Source organism: Lissotriton helveticus, chromosome 2_1 (genome assembly GCF_964261635.1).
Source record: "Lissotriton helveticus chromosome 2_1, aLisHel1.1, whole genome shotgun sequence".
In the NCBI taxonomy this organism is placed as follows: Eukaryota; Metazoa; Chordata; class Amphibia; order Caudata; family Salamandridae; genus Lissotriton; species Lissotriton helveticus.
Genome location: NC_136059.1, coordinates 1,757,688,311 through 1,757,709,590, shown reverse-complemented (window position 1 = coordinate 1,757,709,590; position 21,280 = coordinate 1,757,688,311). Strand labels below are relative to the sequence as shown.

General features: G+C 43.8%; 1 protein-coding gene across 3 annotated transcripts in view; it reads left to right on the top strand.

The window, feature by feature from the left end:
• Positions 1–21,280, top strand: part of CAAP1 (caspase activity and apoptosis inhibitor 1) — a 247,472-nt gene that overhangs the window by 104,611 nt on the left and 121,581 nt on the right. For all 3 annotated transcript variants that reach the window (XM_078676708.1, XM_078676706.1, XM_078676707.1), the window contains exons 4-5: positions 4,630–4,714; positions 15,656–15,728. In XM_078676708.1, coding sequence (XP_078532834.1) covers positions 4,630–4,714; positions 15,656–15,728 — 158 coding nt within the window. The remainder of the gene's footprint in view (positions 1–4,629; positions 4,715–15,655; positions 15,729–21,280) is intronic.

The following is a 21,280-nucleotide window of genomic DNA, read 5'->3' as shown; positions in this document are numbered from 1 at the left end:
CCTCCAAACATGCAACTGAATTGACCTCCGATCTCGCAGCTTTACAGCTCACTCAGAAAGTACCGTCACAGCACATCTAAAAGGACATCTACTAGACCCTATTTTTTCAGGTCTGAAGGAGCTATCTTGTCATGGGATAATACCTATCCCTTGGTCGGATCACTCCCTCATCCCCTTCTCTTGGTCTCCTATTCAAACTACTCCCCCAACTCGACTAGTACAACTGAATTGACCTCAGATATCGCAGCTTTACAGCTCACTCATGAAGTACCGTCAGCAACACATCTAAAAGGACGTCTACAAACTACTCCCCCAACTCGACTAGTACAAACTAAGTCCAGATGTTGGTCAAAACTTCCTCTAGATACTTGGATATCAACTTTGGACAGATCCATGCCTGCTTTTGACCCTGATCCAATAGTGGCCAATGAGAAATTTGGCAATTGGATTAATAATTCTTTAGATTCAGTCCTTCCTAAAACAACAATCAAGCTGCATAAAGGACCTAATAAAGCTGCTTGGTATACCCCAAAGCTCCCAGAATTGAAACAAATTTGTAAAAAGACAGAGAGAGGCTGGAGAAGGTATTTTCTCCCAGACAAGAAGCATGAAATTAGAAATACCCAAACTATCCACTAGCTTCTTCTGCTAATTCCTCCCATGAAACCTTACAAATTGTCAAAAAATTAACAAATGTTCCCTCTCTCCCTGATCCTCCTGCCATCTCAGATCTACGTTGCAATGAAATGGCGACATTTTTCCACAATAAAATCAAGAATATCTATGGATCCTTCTCTCCCATTGAAGACCTTAATCTTATCTGCTATGATAAGTCTTATACAGAGGATAAGGAAACATGTCTTAACAGCCTTTCCTATAATGGACTATAACTGTCTGTTAGCGACCGCCGGTAGAGTAAAAAGCGGATCGCCTAATGACCCCGCCCCACTTAGAATTCTTAATCAAGCAACAACGACAATTGGCCTGGTCATTCTAGACCTGGTTAATTCTTTCATCTCATCCGGAGTGGTCCCCCCTCCTGGAAGAAAGCCATGGTGAGCGCTCTTTTGAAGAAACCTAATTTAGACCCTGACTGCTTGTCCAACTATCGTCCGATTTCCCTCCTCCCGGGCATTAACAAAATCTTAGAGAAATATGTACATATTACACTCTCTGCCTATTTAGAATCCAACCATCTCCTCCACCCAACCCAAACAGGATTTCGTCCTGGTCATGGCACAGAGACAGCGCTCTTAGCTGTCTTAGAAGAATCAAGAAAAATTCTCGACTCTGGAGGATCATCTGCTATGATCCTTCTGGACTTGAGCGCGGCCTCCGATACGGTAAACCACTGTATCTTGATTGACCTTCTCAGAAACTTGGGTGTGCCTGGAACAGCGTTAACTTGGCTAAGGTAATTCCTGGAGGGGCGATCCTTTCAGGTATTTGAGGACAAAACCACTTCTAAGCCCTGGCCCCTTTTGTTTGGAGTTTCACAGGGCTCTTCTTTGAGCCCAACGCTTTTTAATGCCTATATGGCTTCACTGGCAGAGATCATACAGCCTTATGGAGTGAACATCGTAACATATGCTGATGATACTCAACTAGTGGTTTCGCTCAACCATCCTGACTCATCTACATCCCGCCTCCATACCTGCCTCGAAGAAGTGGCTAAATGGATGAACTATTCCTATCCTAAATAGAACGCAGAGAAGACAGAGCTTATGCTTCTTGGTAACCCATCACTATTTAGACTAATTGAGATGTGACCGACCATAATGGGACCAGCATCCGTTCCCAAATCAAATATAAAGAGTTTGGGGTTCTCGCTGGACTCAGATCTCACACTTAAAGTCCAAGCCAGGAAGGTAGTCGCTGCCTGCTTTGGCATGCTCAGAATGCTACGTAAAGTACTTCCTCTACTTCCTTTCCAAGCCAGGAAAATTGTAGTGCAAGCGCTTATTCTATCTCGCTTGGACTTCAACAATGCACTCTACCTGGGTGCTCCAGGGGCAGTACTTTCCAAGCTTCAAATGATTCAGAACTGCGCAGCAAGAACCCTTATGGGAACACGCTATCGACAGTCAGCCAAACCTGCAATGAAAGCTTTACATTGGTTGCCCATTCGGGAGAGAGTCCATTTTAAAGCTCTCTGTATTACCCACAAATTGCTTGGAGGGAAGGGACCCAAGATCATCTCTCCTTTAGTCAAATTATATCAACCTAATAGGCCTTTATGATCGGATGAACTGCACCTGGCTTTTGTCCTAAGGATCAAAAAAGCCAGAAGCGGAGGTCGGCTTTTCTCCTGTAACGCCGCCAAGCTTTGGAACTCTCTTCCTCTTCAGCTGCGGAAAGAAACTAACCATATGACCTTTCGCAAGTTGTTGAAAACCTAACTCTTCCCCGGGTAGGTCTCAGAAGCTTCTTTCATTCTTAGGGCTGGGATGCCCATGGGTAGCCATGCGCTTTATAAATGTCACTTATATTCTTTTCTACTTTTTACCAAGAGATCCCCTATACGTTCTGTGGAATTCATTGAGTACTTAAGGCAAGAATCCAATGATAGGCATTGCATAGCTGCACATCCATCCTCATAGTAGAAAAGTTCCATGTGTAAGAAAGACTGCCTCTCTTTTTTTAGCAAAAGCCAGTCTTCAAGCAATAGCATCTTCCTTTTCTTGGTATATATATGTGGCTATGATGGGTTAATTATAGAGTTTTCAGGACACAGTGATTTCAGCATCCAGACTAGTTAACAGATCTGGCCATTGTTTCTTAGAGTGGTCCAAGGTTATCAGAGTTATCTTAAAGAAGAATGTTTGCTGCTTAGCCCTTCATCTTTCTCTGACTGATACATTAAGTAAATAGAGTGGCCTAATACTAACACCTGTTATTTTGATCACTGATACATTGGCACAGCTTGTGAAGCAGGCACGTTTTAGGAAAAAGTCGTGAATATTTGTATTATTATTGCTATTTTTACTAATATTAATTCTTAGTAGTAGTAATTGGGTCATATGTTTGAACCTCATATAGTTGCACCTTCAGGTTCTTGCTACTAACCTTAGAATTTTGCATAGATCACATGGGCTAGAAGAGTGTGTGAGCCACCTTCTACTATTTTCACAAATAAATATTTGGCACAGAGAATAAGGGCTTTTATTTGCTTTTAACCTACAACAGTCTGAAGTCTGTATCCACTTGTTAGCGCATTTTAACCTCCAAACTTTTCATATATGGAAAAAACTGTTCATATTCTTGACCCCAAGACGGTGTTGAGCCATTACATATCAAGTACAAATTGATGTTGAATGAATCACCGTTGGTGACCTGGTGGGGTTAGCAGACCACCATGTCTGTGATTGCTTTTAAATATAGACCACTGCCTACTCCTAAACGCCGTTTTTGTCCACATTCTCAAGGGTAAAGAGGTCACCTGAGGACATTTCCTGTTTGCGAATGGTTTACCATCAATTTTGGATTTTAAATTGGTGGTAAAAAAGAAATGTTTGGTAAGCCGGCTTGCGGCCACAAAACATCATTGTAGATCATAACAGAATCAGTACTTGAAAGGGACACCCTTGACACGTCCCTTCCAAATAGCGGTGGAGGACACTCCTTCTCACCCCTGGTGGCCAAGGCATGGAACAACCTCCCCCTGCACCTCTGAACCGCACCATCGATTCAGGAAAGAACTCAAGACCTGGATGTTCGAATGAACAAGCCACCGCCCAGCAGCTAGCTTCTCCAACGCCTTGAGACCCCCACAGGTGATCTGTAGCGCTATATAAGTGTCTGATTGATTGATAGCTATTCCTTAATGTTTACGCAAGCCATTTAACACTTCTGAAAATCTTTTCTGAATCGTTATTTGGATTTAGTACATTACAAAAAGTGTTTAGCTGTTGCAGAACCTCATATTTACCAAATCTGAGGGTTTGTGACCATTAAAAAACTTTGTATATGAGGTTCCTAGTTCAATAGTGACCAGCACATATGCATGCTATAAGGCAACAAACAAAACAAATAATTGCCCACTCCACAAAAAGATAGCTGCTACAGCTTTCTAAGGGGTAATCCCATGAAGACCCCTTTTTCCTCTTTGCACATTTTGGCAAAGCATCATTATTTTGAGCCTGATGCTCAAGCAGAGGCAATGTTTGACAGGGACGTGGTTCAGCAAATGTTCAATACGTGCTTTGCATTTAGACGGGGGTTTCATAATCGCTTCAACTTTATTTATTCGGTTTTGCTGGGGAAATCTTTCACAGATATAGAATCTGCTAAGGAAATACTATTCCTTTGAGAAAAATTGCACATCCGTGCAATCATGTTAGTTCTGATGAGTAGTTTATTCTTCGTGTATTTTCAGTAGTCTAGGACATTGTTTATTCTAGTTGGTTCACCTTGCAGTGGCTAAGGGCATTCATAGCATACTCTGCCACACTATGATGACATTTAGAGATTTCCAGTCTCCCACTTTGGCTAGTGGGATACATTATAAATCCTCAGCAGAGGAACTTTTTGCACCTTGCTAGAAGTGAAAGATCTTTCCTTTATTTTGCATGGGTTGCCACTGGTCATAGTGATTAACTGTTCAATTGTGTCTTGTGTATTTATTCTTAGACCTGCTCTATAGAAGAAATTAAGAGGCTTTGCTTAGAACAATTGGAGCTGGTGTCTGAGAAGAAACTTCTGAAGATCCTTGAAGGTAAATATTACTTTGCTGCATTCTTTGCCATTACACTTTCAACAGTGTTTCCTCCAGTGAGTTGGGTAAGCAAAGTGAACAACTTCTCACAATCTATCCTTCAATGCAAGAGACTGTCTCAATAATAAGGTAGTGTGGGCCAAATGTATGAAGCATTTTTGCCTTCACCAAAGGTCCAATTCTCAGAATCTGGTCAATTACGACCACAAAAAGGCTTTTTTGTATGTATGAAACCCAAATTGCTATTCGATACCATTTCACTGAATTGCAGTTTGTGTTTGCAACCAAATACTGAATCGTTATTTGAAAAGGGAGTGTTCAGGCCATCCTTTCCAAATACAGACTTGATATGGGTTGGATTAAGGTTTTGCGACCAAAATCAGGTAGCAAAAAATCTATATTTTACCACCTTCTCAGAAGAGGTGATAAGCCATTCGCAAACAGGAAGGGGTCCCTGTTGGAACTGGGGTCACCAGTCCCCTAGGGTAGCATGGCACGAGCGGGTAGGCATCCGAAAGCACATGTGTTAAGCGATCATGCAGCACACACTCACACTGAGACAGAAACCTGGGCACGCAATAAATGACTCCACTCCAGAGCTTGTATGAAAACAAGTGATTTGTATTAAGATAAATAATCAGATAGATAGAGCAGGATCAGGGAAATCATAAATTCATTTAAAATACATGTGTCTCGAGACTTGCAATCAATATTGGATGAATAAATATCCGTTCTGCAATAAATATTAAATATTGGATCAATAAATAGTTAAATACATTTTTAGTGGGACACAGGCCCGACCTACGCCTTGCTTCTTGGTCAGTACCTGAAATGAATACATCTCAAAGTCATAAGAACAACACTGCATTAAGCATCAATATCCATTTCCTCAGGTAAACAAAGGGACAGTTCCATAACAGAAACATCTCCCCGCTGTAGGAATAAACAATTCGTTAAGTGTAGTTCAAACATTTCCTTAAATATGAAACATTTCATTTGCCACAAAAGTATGTGGACGTAACTCTCCTCCTGTAATAGGAATTAAACATTTCATTAAGAATAATTATTCCATATAACAAGGTTGGGCATCCCTTTGGGAGAACTTCTCATTGGGCCCAGCTAACCATTGCATTAGCCAGCACTAACTAGGAGAAAACATTGCAAACTAGGTAACCATCCCCTTGTGCAGGTTTAACTGTATCAGGGCTAAACCAACATTCCATCAGGGAAGTAGAAATCCCTACATTGAGCAGGTGTAAGTAGATCTCTGTTATAGCAGGGGTATGAGACCCTTCCCTGGGCAGGAGTAAACATTGCCTCAAATGAGGTCAACACCTTTCATTAGGCATAAAGTAATTCTTTAGGCATCACACACCATCCTATTACCTGATGCCTGAACAGGCAGGGCCTTCCCCCTATTAATCAGGAGCTTACAGGTAAAACATTTCCTGCAATAGAGATAATCAGTTTAGCAGAAGTAAAACACTTCACTGAGGGTAAAGCATTTCATTAACCATTTCCTTAGGCAGGAATGAAACTCCTATGGCAGGAATAAAAACACGCCACTGCGGATAAAACATCTCATTAGGCAGTGTAACTATATCCTTATAGCAATAACGTTCCCCTACTCAGCAATCAACAGTTAACAACTCCTCAAGGCAGAGATAACCATTTTTAACAGGCAAGCCTGAGCTTAGAAGACTTGGTTTATGCATGTAAAGCCTTTTAGTAAATGTAAACATTTCTTTAAAGCAAGGAGCACCTCACTCCATAACTGTGGGCATGTGCTCCACCTTTCAACCAACATGAATAAATGTTTCATTAGTCAGCAGACACAGTTCATTATGCAGCTGTTGGCGTTTCCACCCCCAGGCCAGGATCAACATTCTAATTCCTACATTAAGCAGGCATAAACCTTTCAGCACCCAAGAGTAATCCTGTAAATAAGTAGAGGTTATAACACTGGGGCAGGGGCGTAATAAAACTTCTATAGTTCAGAATAATCCTGGTTCCAAGCAGGAATAACCACTTCAAAACTCTTCCCCAATCATAGGTAACATCCCCCTAATCAGGAGTAAACATTACAGGGAAGGAATCCGGCATAGGCATTTCATTAAGTAACTTATAAATAGAACATTACTCATTGCTAGAGAGCAACATCTCATTAAGCAAGCACAGGCCTTGCTTTAGACTAGTAAAACATTTCTGTTAATTAAGGTGAACATTTCAATAAGCAATTCAGTAAAGCATTCTCAATGAGCATTTTACTATGCCTTGGACTCCCCTATGCAGGGCTAAGCCATCGCAGGTGAACTCAGTATGTCTTTAGGCCTACACCGGAACCAGGGCCCAAACAGTTAATGAATGGCAAGCCTGTCCTCAGGCATAAACAGTAACTTAATGGCCTCCACGTCACTAGAGGCACATAGGGGCCAACAGGTGGGCACTTAAGGTAAAAAATACAGCGTTTCTCTGGGGCCTACAAGAGAGCGCTTGGAGGCACAATTACAGCGCTTCTATGGGACATTCAAGAAAGCGCTTGGAGTGAAATTACAGCACTTCCCTGGGCACTACCTCAGTTCCTCACATGACAGCGCTTGGCCACAGGCAATGCTGGGGACAGTGCTTCAGTAGGCAATCAGGTTTAGATAATAGCACCCTGCAGGTACAGCACTTCACAAGGCAGCAACCCCCTTCAGTACCTCAGCACTCTTCACAGGGACAGCAAAGGAGCGTTGTGGGAGCAGGGAGTCAGCGCTTCAGAAGGCAGCAACTTCTAGAGCCACAGAAGTTCTTGGTGACACAGCGCTTCAGGGGGATAGCGCTTTTCAGGATTCACAGCGCTACGATATAGCAGGCAATTCACAGCAGAGGTAGCGCTCGGCAGACAGTTCATTCCAGGTAGCGCTGCTGAAGGGCACCACAGAATATAGCGCTTCAGGCAGGAATCACGCCCAGGATTCTAGCGCTTCACAGACAGCAGGGTGCAGGGCTATAGCGCTTTGGCCCACACGAGGTGGGGGCAAGACCAGCAGGTCTAATAACATTCAGTTCAGGGTGCTGCAGTTCAGGCAAATATAGCGCTTCAGAAGGCAGCAACCCCCTCCATTACTTCAGCGCTCTTCACAGGGTCAGCAAGGGCAGCGCTAGATATACAGGACAGGTGACACCCCAGTAGCAGGTTAGCAAGGGAGATCCCAGGTGACATCAGGAAACGCAGGGTCAGTACCGCGCCAATACCTGTTTGCTTCTTCAAAAGTCCTGTGATGATTTAATTTCTTCTTAGCGCTTTAGGTTTCTTGCGCCCTTGTAAATAGAGGCTTAGTTTCTTCTTGGCGTGATGTTTCTTGCGCCCTTGTAAATAGAAGCTTAGTTTCTTGTTGGCGTGATGTTTCTTGCGCCCTTTGGTTTCTTGTTTCCTTGAAGGGGGTTAAGTTGGTGGCTGGTGTTAGATCTCCTCAGCCAATCCCCTCAAGTGGTCCCTGGGGGTTCCCTTCCGCGGGGTTAGGTCAGTGGGGGGGGGGTACAGGATACCTCAATACTTGTAAAGCAGCACTCTAGGCCCTGTCATTTCCAGCATCATAAGACCCTGCCCTGACCCTCACTGCCTATCCTCCTGCGTAGGTTCTTCCCCAGGTCTTCCCCTCAGTCACTCTGACAGGAAAGTTTTCCTTCCTTTCCTTAAACAGTGCCAGTTGACAGTTGGCAGTGGCAGTTGGTGTCACCTCACCTGTTCCAGAAGGTTCCAGGGGGTTCTAGGAGGTTCCACCATTCTACCTGTGGGCAGGCTGGCAGGCTAAGTTGATACATTGTTTGGAGGGTTCCAGCCAGGCCCTAGCACACTAGAATGCGCCCACTAACCCCGCTGCCGCAGCAGTGGTCAGTGGCAGCCATGTTAGGGGTATAAGACACCTGCATCTTAACATCAGTTTCACAGTACACAGGGCTTTCCTCACTACACAAGGCCTATACATTGTTGTTACAATAGGGGCATTCTAAATTAAAAGGGGTAAAAAACGAAAAATTTCTGGGGAAAGGGCCAAGTCCCACAGTCCCCAAATTACCCCTTCCCCTTTTTCAATGTTGACTAATATTTATTAGCTGTAGACATTGGTCTTGGGGACCTCTGTCTATTAAAATATTTTACATGAACTTTTCATTTGTTTTTTTTTGTTAAACACATTCCATTTTCCTTTAAGGAAAGCCTTTTTTTCTTTAACCCGTTGGCTGCTTCCGCATTTTTGCGGCAGTGCGGCCGTTTTAAAAACGGGTGCGGCCGCGTCGGCCATTGGCTGACGGCAGCACCAGCGAGGTAGTGCTGCCGTCAGCCAATGGCCGACGGCAGCATGGAAGGGGTTAATTGCTTTGGTTAAAAGCAGTCACAGACCTGGAGGTCTGCTGACGTCAGTTGGCCACCATCCCTGTGATAGCTGCAATTCATAGTGGTTTGCAATTTGCGACCTACCTCATTAATATTCATGAAGTAGGTCTATTTGCAAATCACTACGAATCATATTTTTGCAAAACAACCTATTAGTACATATAGCGGGTCATAAAAACAGAATGGATTTGTTAAAAGTCTATGCGCAATTTGTGTCCTCTTTAACCGAATCCATTCTTTGTACACCTGGGTTTTAATTCCTTATTTAATTGTAGTAGGGCTACATTGGGAACTTCAAAGGGCAGAATGAGTTGGTGAGATGTTAAAAGCTATACTCAATATGCTGGAGACATAACTTGAATCTCTTGTAGGGCTGAAAATGCTGCTGATGGAGAGCTCCCAGTGTCCACCGAAAGCTTACGCAGGGATTTGCATGTTAGGGTCAATCTACAAACCTCTGTGCTGACTTCTATGTTTGGAAACCCCTCTGTGTTCGGGTCTGCAAGAAGTAGCAGACTTCATAAGAATGCTATTATATATATTGTATTTTTTATGCTATACAAATATTTTGTTACACAGAAATATGGAGCAAAGTATAACCCATGTGTTTTACACATATGGTCGACCTCCTCTGAATGCATCTGAGTTCTCATATTGTTATCAAGACATAAAGGCAATGCTTGCAGTCTTCGGCTGCTTAATCTAAGGAAGTCTTCAAAGTTTCCCACTGAGACTTCTGAGCCCTTCTCCCTGTTCTCCCCAGTTGACTGGCGACTCCTGTGAATTGTGTCAAAGATCCCCTGCATTGGTGCATTTTTAGTTTTATAGCTTTTTCATATTTTATCCAAGGTCCTTGGAGCTCACCCTAATCCACCTTGGAGCATTTTTTTACTTCTCTTTATTACTGTCCTAGTTAATCCACTAGGGTCACTCAAACTCTTGGACACTTGGAGAGGTGTAGTCTACTGGTAGGGACCTAGTTAACTTTACTGAAGTTTTATTGTTGCTACTGTTTTTCATTGAGGATATGCTTAAATATTTTTAGCATTTATTTTTAAGGTATTTTCTGTAAATTGTTACATCACTTTTTAATTTAATACATCAGTATCTCCTCATGCAACATACTTCTTTTTTTAAAAATCCATTGAAGTGCAACATTTTCAATCCGGTATTGCTTTTCCTAAGTTTGTTTTCTATTTCCACTTGTTATCAATCTGCGGGACTGGTTAGTTTTTAACGTAATAGATTATAAAGATCAAATAAACAATTTCAATACTTTGGAGGTCCAATGTCTCTTTTTCTCCTTGTATATTCTTCTCATTTTGCCCTTTTAAGACAACATTGAGAGCTTCTGTTCACATATTTGTGTCCTTTTGGTTTCTCAGTTGTACACCATTAGCTTCCGTCTTCGACCACAATCTTTTTCTCCCCCTTAGTCCAAACCCCTATGTGTGCTATTTCTATGGTGATGCACCTATCCCTCCACAAGGGCTCCTCGTCTGGATAACTTATTAAGGTGGTATTTTTTATCATTAATTTGCATAGCTAGCGCTTATTACTATGTTCTCATATGTTGTTTTACTATTAATTTGTAAGGTAATGTGGTTGCTAATATTTTTCTTTTCGAATATTTTCTTTCATCGGTCATTTTTAGGTCTCGCCTGAGCCAGCGCGGATGTGGTGCTCTGCGAAGCTTCTAGTTTAGACTATAAACTCCGACCACACACTCGTGCATGTGCTTTTTTTCCCCATCACCCGCTAATGGCCTTTGCGTGCGTCTTTCTAAGGCGGGTGCATGTCCCGCCTTCGCCCTTCCCTGGCCTCGGGAGAGAGCAGCGGCCCCACTCTGTGCCTGCTGCAAAACTTAAATTCTTTTGAGTGCGCGCGCGAGCACCACTCGCTGGCTGGGACCGAGATGCTAAATTTTGTCACTGAATCCAATAAGTGACTGTTATTGAAGCATAGTTTCCACTCTCAATGTGAGCCTGGTCTCTGTCTTGTGACAAATTCACTTGCTGTACGAAGTATTGCGGTATGTCCAGGTGGAAGTATAGATACAAGCACAAGAAATCCAACCAGGACTTGACCCCCATCCCACCACTTGATGTCTAGGGAGAAGGTACAAGGGTGTCAAGGAAAGATCACACTCCTCCAATGTCTCCTGACTCTAAACCGTTACCTCAGTTGGTCCTGTGTGTCACAAATTACATAATCTGTCATCGACCCTACAACAAATAGCAGCCTTCAAAGAAGCCATGCTGCTGATTTTGGTGCAAATCTTGGTCACTTGTGTGTGTCTTCAGGCTGCATTAAGTCACAGGGGTCTCAAGTCACACTTCTACCAGCTGATCTGCCCCAGCACGATCTGGCTCCGCTGGACCCACTACTGGTCCCTTACTGACTCTAGTGTTAACTTGTATGCTGGCACCTAGGTCCATGCTGGTTCCTTCTGTACTAGTGCCAACACTAACTCCATCAGTGCAATTGATGATCCGGTTCGACACCGATCTCAGACCCTAAACCAATATCACCCACATCCAGGCCTATGTCAGGCTATGAAATTACAAAAGATCAACTGGTAGTTCTACAGCCAGATTCTAGCTCAATGCCCTTGCCCTTATGCTGGTATCAGCAGAGAATGCAAGCTATTTTTGATTCTGATTCGGATGCCGTGCAAAAAGAACCCAATGCCCCTCAAGGTACTGATTATGATGAAGGAGATAAGTTGCTCCCTCCTCATTATATTGAGGATTAGGAGTATGTAATCATACAAAAAACTAGTGGACTAGATTCATGTCCTAGAATAGACCTGTGCCACCAGCATAAGAATACGCTTTGCTTGCAATGGTAAATTGGAGGGAAGCTGAAACGTTATACAATAGAGATGAAAGGAAACATATTGACTGAGATTCTTTAACCTGGGCCAGCTTCATAGGATCCATAATAGCTATTTAATAAAGCCTTTACCAATGCCCTTCTGGTTACATTGCCTAAGCCATGCTTATACCTGCCAGTCCGTCGGTGTATGTAACGTATGGTAGGTGACATTAACCTGCCCCCAGTGACCCGGACTTTGTTAAAAAAAATAAAGAAGACAAAGCCTGATAGCTTATTAATGAACTCTTGTGATAACTACATTTTACCCCAGTGATGTCTATTTTTAAATTTTTGCCCCTCCACCCCCACACCCCATCCAGACCTCCCTCTGACCGAGAGACCCTAGAGAGCCACACCCCCTCCCTGTTACTTGAAGGAGGACTCCTCCCTTTAACCAGCTGCCACTAAATGGGCAGTCCTCCAGAGCCACCCCAATGGGTAGCCACCACACACCCAAGCACACACCCCAGTAGAAAAAGAAAGCAGAAGCAGAAGATAAACAGTATCATTAAACTAATCCAAGAACACTAGTTATCAAGTCACTAAAAAAACATAAGTATCATTTTTGGGACTTCTGAGCAGCTTGCATTTGCCAATTAGCAATGGCCAATTAAACCTCATGTTCATCATTGAAAAAGTAAGAGCGTCCATCTTTGAAGACCTTCAGGCGTGCCGGTTCTTGCAAAAACACTTGGACCCCAAGAGCCTTTAGTGGATCAATTGACTGACGGAGCTGCCAGCGCCTATCCATAGTAATTTTGCAGAGATCTGGTCTAGCAAAAAAAGTAACAGACTCCACAGTGTATTGGGTCGAGCTTTAAGTGCGACCGCCTGTCTTAATAAAAAGTTCCCAAAAATAACTATATATGGACGAGGGTATGTACTATCCTGGTTACGTTTAACTGCCGGAAGCCTGTGTACTCTCTGCCGCTGAGAATCCCAATCCCAATCAGATAAGTCAGGAAAAGCTTTTTGGAATAACTGTACAAGATAGGCCCTGGGATCTGCTCCTTCCGCTCCTTCAGGAACACCAAATAAGCGCAGATTATGGCGACGTTGTCGATTTTCTAAATCCTCAAGCTTAAGCTGAAGGGTAGAGATTTGATTAGCGTGCTTCTGGACCATGTAAGGCTTACGGTTTGTTCCATCTCTCCAACCCTCTGTTGTAAATCTAATACATCACTAGAGAGAGCCCCAACTTTCACTGACATCTCCTGCAGAAATTGTGACATCTTGTCTGTGTCTAATTTTGCCTGCGGATAATGACCTTGAGCATCAGTTCATTGATCTCTCAAAAACTGCATTATCGAGGCAAGGGTCGGATCAGAATCAGCCCGGATATCCAAGGACTGAGTTGTGTCCGCTGTAACTGGTGCAGCTGTAGTTGCTGTGGTAGATGTCAGTTGAGTGCTAGCCCCCATCTCAATTCGACTTTCAGCGGAACTACGCCCTTCCTCAACTCATTTTCTGACCGGATTACTGCTCGCCATGTTGCTTTCAGCATTATTGTCATTAGGGCTGTTGCCAGAGATTCGGGAAACCATACTTTTCACTCCCCCCCTAGCTTGGACCCATTTACGAAGAGAGCTATTTTCTGAATTGCATTTCCCATGCATATTGATTTGGGATGAACTCTGTAAATTATCCTGCCTCTGGGCTGTTTTCCTATTTTTATTTTTTGCTTTGATTTTCTTTCCAGGATCGGTCCTATTTGGTCTGACTCCAGCTCCTACTCCCACTTCCACTGTTGAAGCTGCCAGAATATCGTCGTTATGGGACGCCAGCTCTTCCCATTCCTCCAAGGTAGTATTCTGTGTCTCACCACTATCAGCGCCAACATTATTAGCTACATTGCTGACTGCGAGCCCCAGTTCATTATTCTGAGATAGTCCACCCCTCAGCTCCATAAGGGACTGACTCATTAATTCGCCCACATCCGTGTCCACATCCCTGTCCACATCCCTGTCCACATCCGGCGAATTCACTGGTATAGGAATAGCCTGATTGTCCTCTATAAACACATCAGTCTCTGCTGCTCTCTGTATAAAAACACCAACACCAGCACCGGCCTCAGTGTAACCCTAACGTCGGTACTACTTCCAACAATGTTTCCGATATTTTGTTACTGTCATCTGTCTGACTAACCAACCCGGTTGCGAGCAGCTCAGCAGCCTTTCCTGTCTGAAACAGACGCAGTATCGGCTTACCGAGGACCGACCTCCAGTTTTGTTCTCCGCCTTGTTCTCAGCAGCAGCTGCCACCCCACTCGTGTCCACTCATACCCAGCAAGAAGCAAGATGGCGAGCTGACACCGCCACGGAGCTTACCCCACGGGAAGCCTCTCCACACTTTGGCGGTACTCATTATTACTCGTCCTTGGAGCGGAGGAGATAATGAGCGGAATTGGCGTGTTATTTGTTTTAATTTAGAAAGCAGACTTTGCCGATTCAAATGCAGTATTTGTGTGACGAGAAATTGAAGAAAACTGTGAGGACTTAAAGAATTAAGGGCGTATGCAGGCGATTGGTGCTGCTAGCGGCAGACGCGGGCTTCTGGCGGTTAGGCTGCTACGCTGGCTGTCAGGCTGCTGCTCAACCAGCAACTGGCCAGGGGGCTGCTCTTTAGTTTCCCGAAGAAGCTGCTTATGAGGCAGGACATGGCGCCTCTGAAGAATTCTCCCAGGGGAACTAGGGCTGGTCGAGCTCTTGCCCTTGCCGACCTGGACTTCCTAAGTAAGCATTATTCACTGGAGAGCCTGTTTGTTCACCTTCAAAAATTAAGGTCAATACTAATTCCTTTGTTGGTTTACGGACAACACCAGCCCTCCCAATATGTACTGCAACAACCTACACACTCATTTTGAGGTTGTGGAAGCACTGGCACAAACTACTCAATCTAGCAAGGACAGCATGTCCTCCACTTCTTTCTTCCCTGCTATAGTGGCTACCAAGCAGCTTTAGTTTGATCTTTCAGACTTATGCCTAGCCAGTAGGAGACATAACACAGCATTTGCTCCCTGTCTGAAAATTCATTATGTCGGACTTATTTGTCACGCAAATTGTTCAAAGGGGCTTTGCCCTGCCTTTTCTTTAATCTCTACCCTACCTTCCTCTCACACTGGAGTGACTTTTGGAGGAGCACTCTGCAGTTCTGATGCAGGAAGTCAACCTTTTGTTGTCCAGGGGTGCCATTGAATTGGTGCCAGACTCCGAGCATAGAAGAGAAGAGGTGGTTGCTTGCTTTACTTCCTCTTTCCAAAGACCGATATCTTAGGCTTATTTTAGACCTCGGCCCGCTGAACTCTTTTCTTAAGAATGTTAGGTTCGAAATGCTCATCCTGGCTCAGGTCTTATCATTGCTGGACCCAGGAGACTGGATGGCATCCATAGACTTGCAGGACGCATGTTTCCATATACCCGTCCCACTCTTTTGACCAAAAAGAGCATCATTGAAGGTAAGTAAATGGTTCTTCTGCTCTTCTTTGCAGCTACAATTTTTTCCACTTGTATACACGTTTAGTCTTATATTAGACTCTGCACTTCAGTTAGTCAGCTCCTTTATTTTAAATTCGGCACCATCTTGGCAAAAGAGCTATATTTAATTACAAAAATGGTATCATTTAAATATCTGCAGTAACTTCATTAACAACAGATGTGATGATAGTCTTACTTTCTTCATTTAAGGTGAGAGTGGAATTGATTCTGCCACGGATGAAGAAGGAGATGGAGATAAGGCCAGAGCAGAATCATCTAGTCAGTGAGTACAATCACTGTTTCTAGTTGAATTGTCTGCATTATGTGGTTTTACTCATTGTATGACTATAGTTCTGGGTTTTTGAAGAGCCGAAATGAATAGCTACCTCAAAGCTTCTGTCTTGTGTGCAGCTGCTTATGTCCTATGCCCTGTAGTTTGACAAAGCCAAAATGCTGGCTTTCAACTTATATTACATTTTATAGGATTTAAAATGAAAATGAACTTGAAATCATGTCCGGAGGAAGTGGGATGTCAAACTATAAGTGGGAAACATATATGCACATAAACTGTTTCCCTAACTGTTCCTGTAGGAAAGTGATTTAGGCATCGTAGGACCTTCCTTGATGATCATAAACCTTGAATAATTCTGTGCTGCTTGCGCATACCCCAGAACACTTTCTTCCATATATATTTAACGAATACAGGAAAAAGACATTGAATAGTGTTCATCACTGGAAGTCATTTTCCTCATAGTCGCAGTATAGACTGTCAGGGATGTATTTTCCCGGTGAATACTGGAGGAGAGATAACTGGGAAGATATATACCAATAATGCCTTTGAACTTGCAACACTATCTGCCTGTAACCACAGACAGCATAAGAAAAAAAATACAGCCCGATATGCTATCGCTGAGAAGCTTAAAAGGAAACTTGTACCTTTAAGGACCCCAGAGGTCCACCATCCCACAATGCACGGCAGTGGCAGTTTGCCTGTAAGGACCAGTTCTTTTTTATGGCCTCTTCAGGCAGGATCTCTGAAAACCCCAGGTGTTTTTCTCACCTAAAATGTTTTCCAAAAACTTTTCAGCTTTTTTAAAAGCTTACTACTTGACATTTCACTACTTCTTCTGTCAAGTACATCCATTTTTTCATGATTTCTGAAGCACGTTTCAGGCAGAATGTCTGCTATCTTCACTAAATGTCCTTCCTGTGACAGAAAAAAGGTGAGTTCTGAAGCCCATATGTGTTTGTCACCTCAAACCTCACTACAGGCTCTGACATTTGCAGCAAAATGTCTAAAAGAACCCTAAAGGACAGAGAAGGTATCAGGCTGCTTGACTGGATGGAAACATAAAAGCATATCAGGAGAGGAGGAGAATAGAGAGTTCTACCAGTCTCCTGAAAAGCGGAGAAGAACAGTTGTGGACTCCCATAAAAGGAGATTTGTGTTCTAAAAGTCTCCCTCTTGACACCGGAACCGACATCACTCCCATCAATGCTATTCGCCGACATCAAGGGCATCGACGTTGCTGCTGAGAGGTTTGGCTCCATCCTGTTCACCTTTGAAGGTTGACGGTACTCCACCACCTTCACCGTTCGATGTCTAAAACGACAGCAGGATTATCTTTGACGCCGAAGACCACGACAGTACTGCCATCTCGATCAACGTAGAAATCCCATCACTTGACGTCAAGGTAACATTGATTGGCATAAAAATTACATCACTTGACATTAAGGTCACATTTATTTTTATTTATTTATTTATAATTACATTTGTTGAGCGCGCAGCTACCCGGAGGTTTCCCGGCGCTAGAGCAAACTGAACGGTGAAAGGGAGGGAGGATCATAAGATCATAAAATTAGTTGTTAAAAAGCCAAGTTTTTATTCCCTTACGGAATTTCAGAAAGCACAATTCAGTGCGCAGAGATTGAGGAAGAGAATTCCATAAGGATGGGGCCAGCAGGGAAAACGAGCGTCCTCCCATCTTGGCTCTGTTGATGCGCGGAATCTTAAATTTATTCTGCGTCGAAGACCTAAGTGTGCGGGGGGGATGTATTGCTGCACCAGAGCAGAGAGATAGCAAGGGGCTCTACCAGTCATAATTTTGTGCATGTAGCAGAGTGCTTTGAAGTTAACTCTGCTTTCAATCCGCAACCAGTGCAGATTCCGCATATGGTGCGCGACCGAGGATCGGGCAGGAAGGTGACAGATCAAGCGGACAGCCATATTCTGTACCACCTGGTACTTCTTGATTACCTCTTTGGCAGCACCTAGGAGCAAGATGTTCCCATAGTCCAGGCGTGAGATGACAAGAGCCTGGACTACGGTCCTCAAGGTGTCCGCAGGTAACATCCAGGTGATCTTTCTCAGCCACCTGATGATGGTAGTACAGGTGGCTGAGACTTTCACAGCGTGTTGTTTGAAAGTGAGTTGGTTGTCGAAGATCACACCAAGATTGCGGGCAAACACAGATGGAATGGGAAGAGGACCCATCTCTGGAGGCCAATGGTGTGGGCCCCAGAGAGAGGTGTCTGAGCCAAACAGGAGCAGCTCTGTTTTATCCCCGTTTAATTTTAGTTTGTGCTTCAACATCCAGTCCGATATATGTTTCAGTCCAAATTGAAGAGAGGAAGAGGGGAGGTTTTTATTGGTGGAGAGAGAGTAGATGACTTGAGTGTCATCAGCGTAGGAATAAATTGTGAGGCCAGCTTGTTCCGCCAGGAAAGCAAGCGGCCTCACGTACAGGTTAAAGAAAAGGGGACTAAGAATAGACCCCTGGGGAACACCGGGAGGGGAAGGGAGAGTAGATGAAACAGATGTGGAAGAAAAAACTTGAAATGTGCGCTCAAAAAGAAAATTAGCGATCCAGGCCAGGGCGGTACCACCGACACCAACTGCCTCCAGGGTGGACAATAGGATGGAATGGGAGACGGTGTCGAAAGCGGCACTCAGGTCAAGCAGAATGAGTGCCACCGTCTCACCATTATCCACTTGGCGTCTGATGGTTTCTGACACGCCAAGGAGAGTTGTTTCCGTGGAGAAACCAGCCCTGAACCCGGATTGAGAACCATGAAGAAAATTGGTGGATTCAACAAAGGAAGACAATAAAGAATTAACATGCTTCTCCAAAATCTTGCAAAAAGCAAGAAAGCAAAGAAATAGGGCGAAAATTGGAAGGATTATTGGGGTCTGCGTTGGCCTTTTTTAGTAATGGTACCACCATTGCGTGCTTCCATTCGTTTGGGACAATCGCTTCTGTTAGGGAAGCGTTCAGGACGTCCAAAATAATGTGGAGTAGGGCTGGGTCAAGGGAACTCAGAACTTGAGGGGGCAGAGGGTCAAGGGGGGAGCCAGATTTGATGTCCTGAAGATACTTTTTTAGAAGCGCGGGGGAGATAGGATCCCAAGCGTGAAGTGGGGTGGTGATAGGCAAAGAGCAAGGAGTAATAACCGGAGGAGAGTTGCAAGGAGCTTGAGCAGCGTGAGTTGAGGCGGCTGGAGTAGAGTTGAATATCGCATAGATTTTATCAATTAATCAATCCACATCGAAGTTAAACATTAATCCACATCGAAGTTCCAGCAGTCTACGTCGAAGACACAGACCCACTCAGCATCGAAGAGACGTATCGCTCTGCGAAAAAGAATATGTACGACGCCGATAACACCACTCTCGACGTTGTGAGTCCTCAGACGGAGATTTCATCTTCCTTTCACTGGTCAGGGTCATCCCAGCTCTGAGGCCTCATATCCTGAACCAGATACTGGTCTTTCATCTATTCGACCAAAGATTTCAACCAACAACCCTGTGCAGGTTCATTTACAATCTTTAAGTTTATCTGCAATACCACAGTTTTCTAGAACAACATCTATGTCTCCGATTCGGAAGTAGAAGGCTCCATCTCCGATTAGATCACCATCACCACGATCACGGTTACTTGGAAGATCCATGACCTGTTCCTCAAGATCAAGGTCTAGATCTCCTGATACAACTTCAAACACACCAACCTCTCCAGCTTAGTCTCCAACCAGGGTTTTACCAGTAGATAACATCATCACGTTCCAAGACACCCTTGTGAGAGGAGCATCTAAGCTCAATATCACATTTGACACACCTCAACCAACAGTGTCCGTGATCTTGGAGACCACAACCAAGAGCTACCTAGAGACCTCTTCTCTCAGGTATCATGGATATTGTCGAGGAATTTATTTTAACACAAGCCACAGTAAAAAAACAGCAACACCTAGGTTGTTAAAGAAATACAGGCCTCCGCAAGAAGATGCAGATTTCTTTTCTATTATTGCAACAGCAATACGGCGAATTCATGCTTCGGCTTCAGAATCCATAGCACCTGTGGATCGAGATAGTAAAAGAATGGATGCCATTGGCAAGAAAACATGTGGTACAGCCTTTACACATTTACGTAACGCCAATTCAGCTGCATTATTGTGCAGATACCATTGAGAGATTTGGGGTGGCATGGAAGCATTCATGCCTGACTTGCAAAGTCACAGACAGCAAGACTGCCTCAAGATGATCAATGAAGGTTCCTTAATCTCCATCCAATCCATCAGTGCTTCATGTCAGTTCTCTGAGGTGAACCTCTTGGCTCAGACTCATCTGTAAAGCCAGATGCCCAGTAAAAAACTGCCAACTTGCCTTTTTCTTTTTCTTCTCTTTTTGGACAGCGTACGGAGGAGAAAATGCTCCGAATGAAGAACGTGGCAGAAACGCTGAAAGCAGTTGGCCTTGAAGAACAAAAGCAGGCTTTTAAACAGCAGTACAAACCCAGAGACCAGTGATATTACTACAATAGGATTAAAACCCCTAGGTGGCCTTACCAGTACCAATATCTGCAACAACAACGGCAAGTGCAAAGACCTTTCCACAACCGGTATCAGAGAAGAAGATCTTCTCCACACAAACCTTCGCAGACCAAGGGCAAAAACTCCACTCACACCAAACAGTGAGAAACACAGACTCCTGTGCAGTTTCCCACTCCTGTAAGGTGAGCAATGAATTATTTTCCGAAAGAGTGGAAACAGATAAAAAGTGGATATGCACTCCGCTTCACAAACACCCCACCTTCAGCCCCTCCACAACAAGTCACATCGGCCCATTTACACAACTTCAACGGGAAATGTCCATTCTTGTGCAGAAAACAAGCAATAGAAAAAGTCCCACTGAATAAGATCAACAAGGAGGTCTACCCAAGATACTTTCTTGTTCAAAAGAAAATTCATTCCCAACAGTTTCAGCCAATCCTGGATCTCAAACTCCTCATTAAATTTATCAAAAAAGAATGCTATCACTTCATCTAATATTCCCACACTTACGAAAGAACGATCAGCTTTGTGCAGTGGACCTCCAACATGCATAGTTTCACATTCTAATCATCCCCCGTCACAGACAGTTCCGGAGATTTGTAGTAGGAGCAGACCACTTTCAGAACCCTGTACCCCCCTTTCTGTCTAAAATCAGTCCCTTGAACCTTTTTCTAAATGTATGACAGTGCTGGCAGCACATCTAAGAAAGGAAGGTATTTTCGTGTAGCCATACCTAGATGACTGGCTAATAAGGGCAGACTCTCTGGCCAAAGCACAGAAAGACTACACTACCACAACAACTCTCCTAGCAAAGCTGGTGCTACAAGTCACTTCAGAAAAATCAATCTCTACACAATTCCAGTGCCTCACCTTTCTGGGGGCAACATTAGACACTCAAAGAGAAAGTGTTTCCTTCGGCGGAGCGAGTGTTAGCAATCAAAACAAATTGTTAACAACTCCTGCAGAAGACCAAGCCAACTTTTCGTCAGGTAGCATCTCTTCTGGAATCA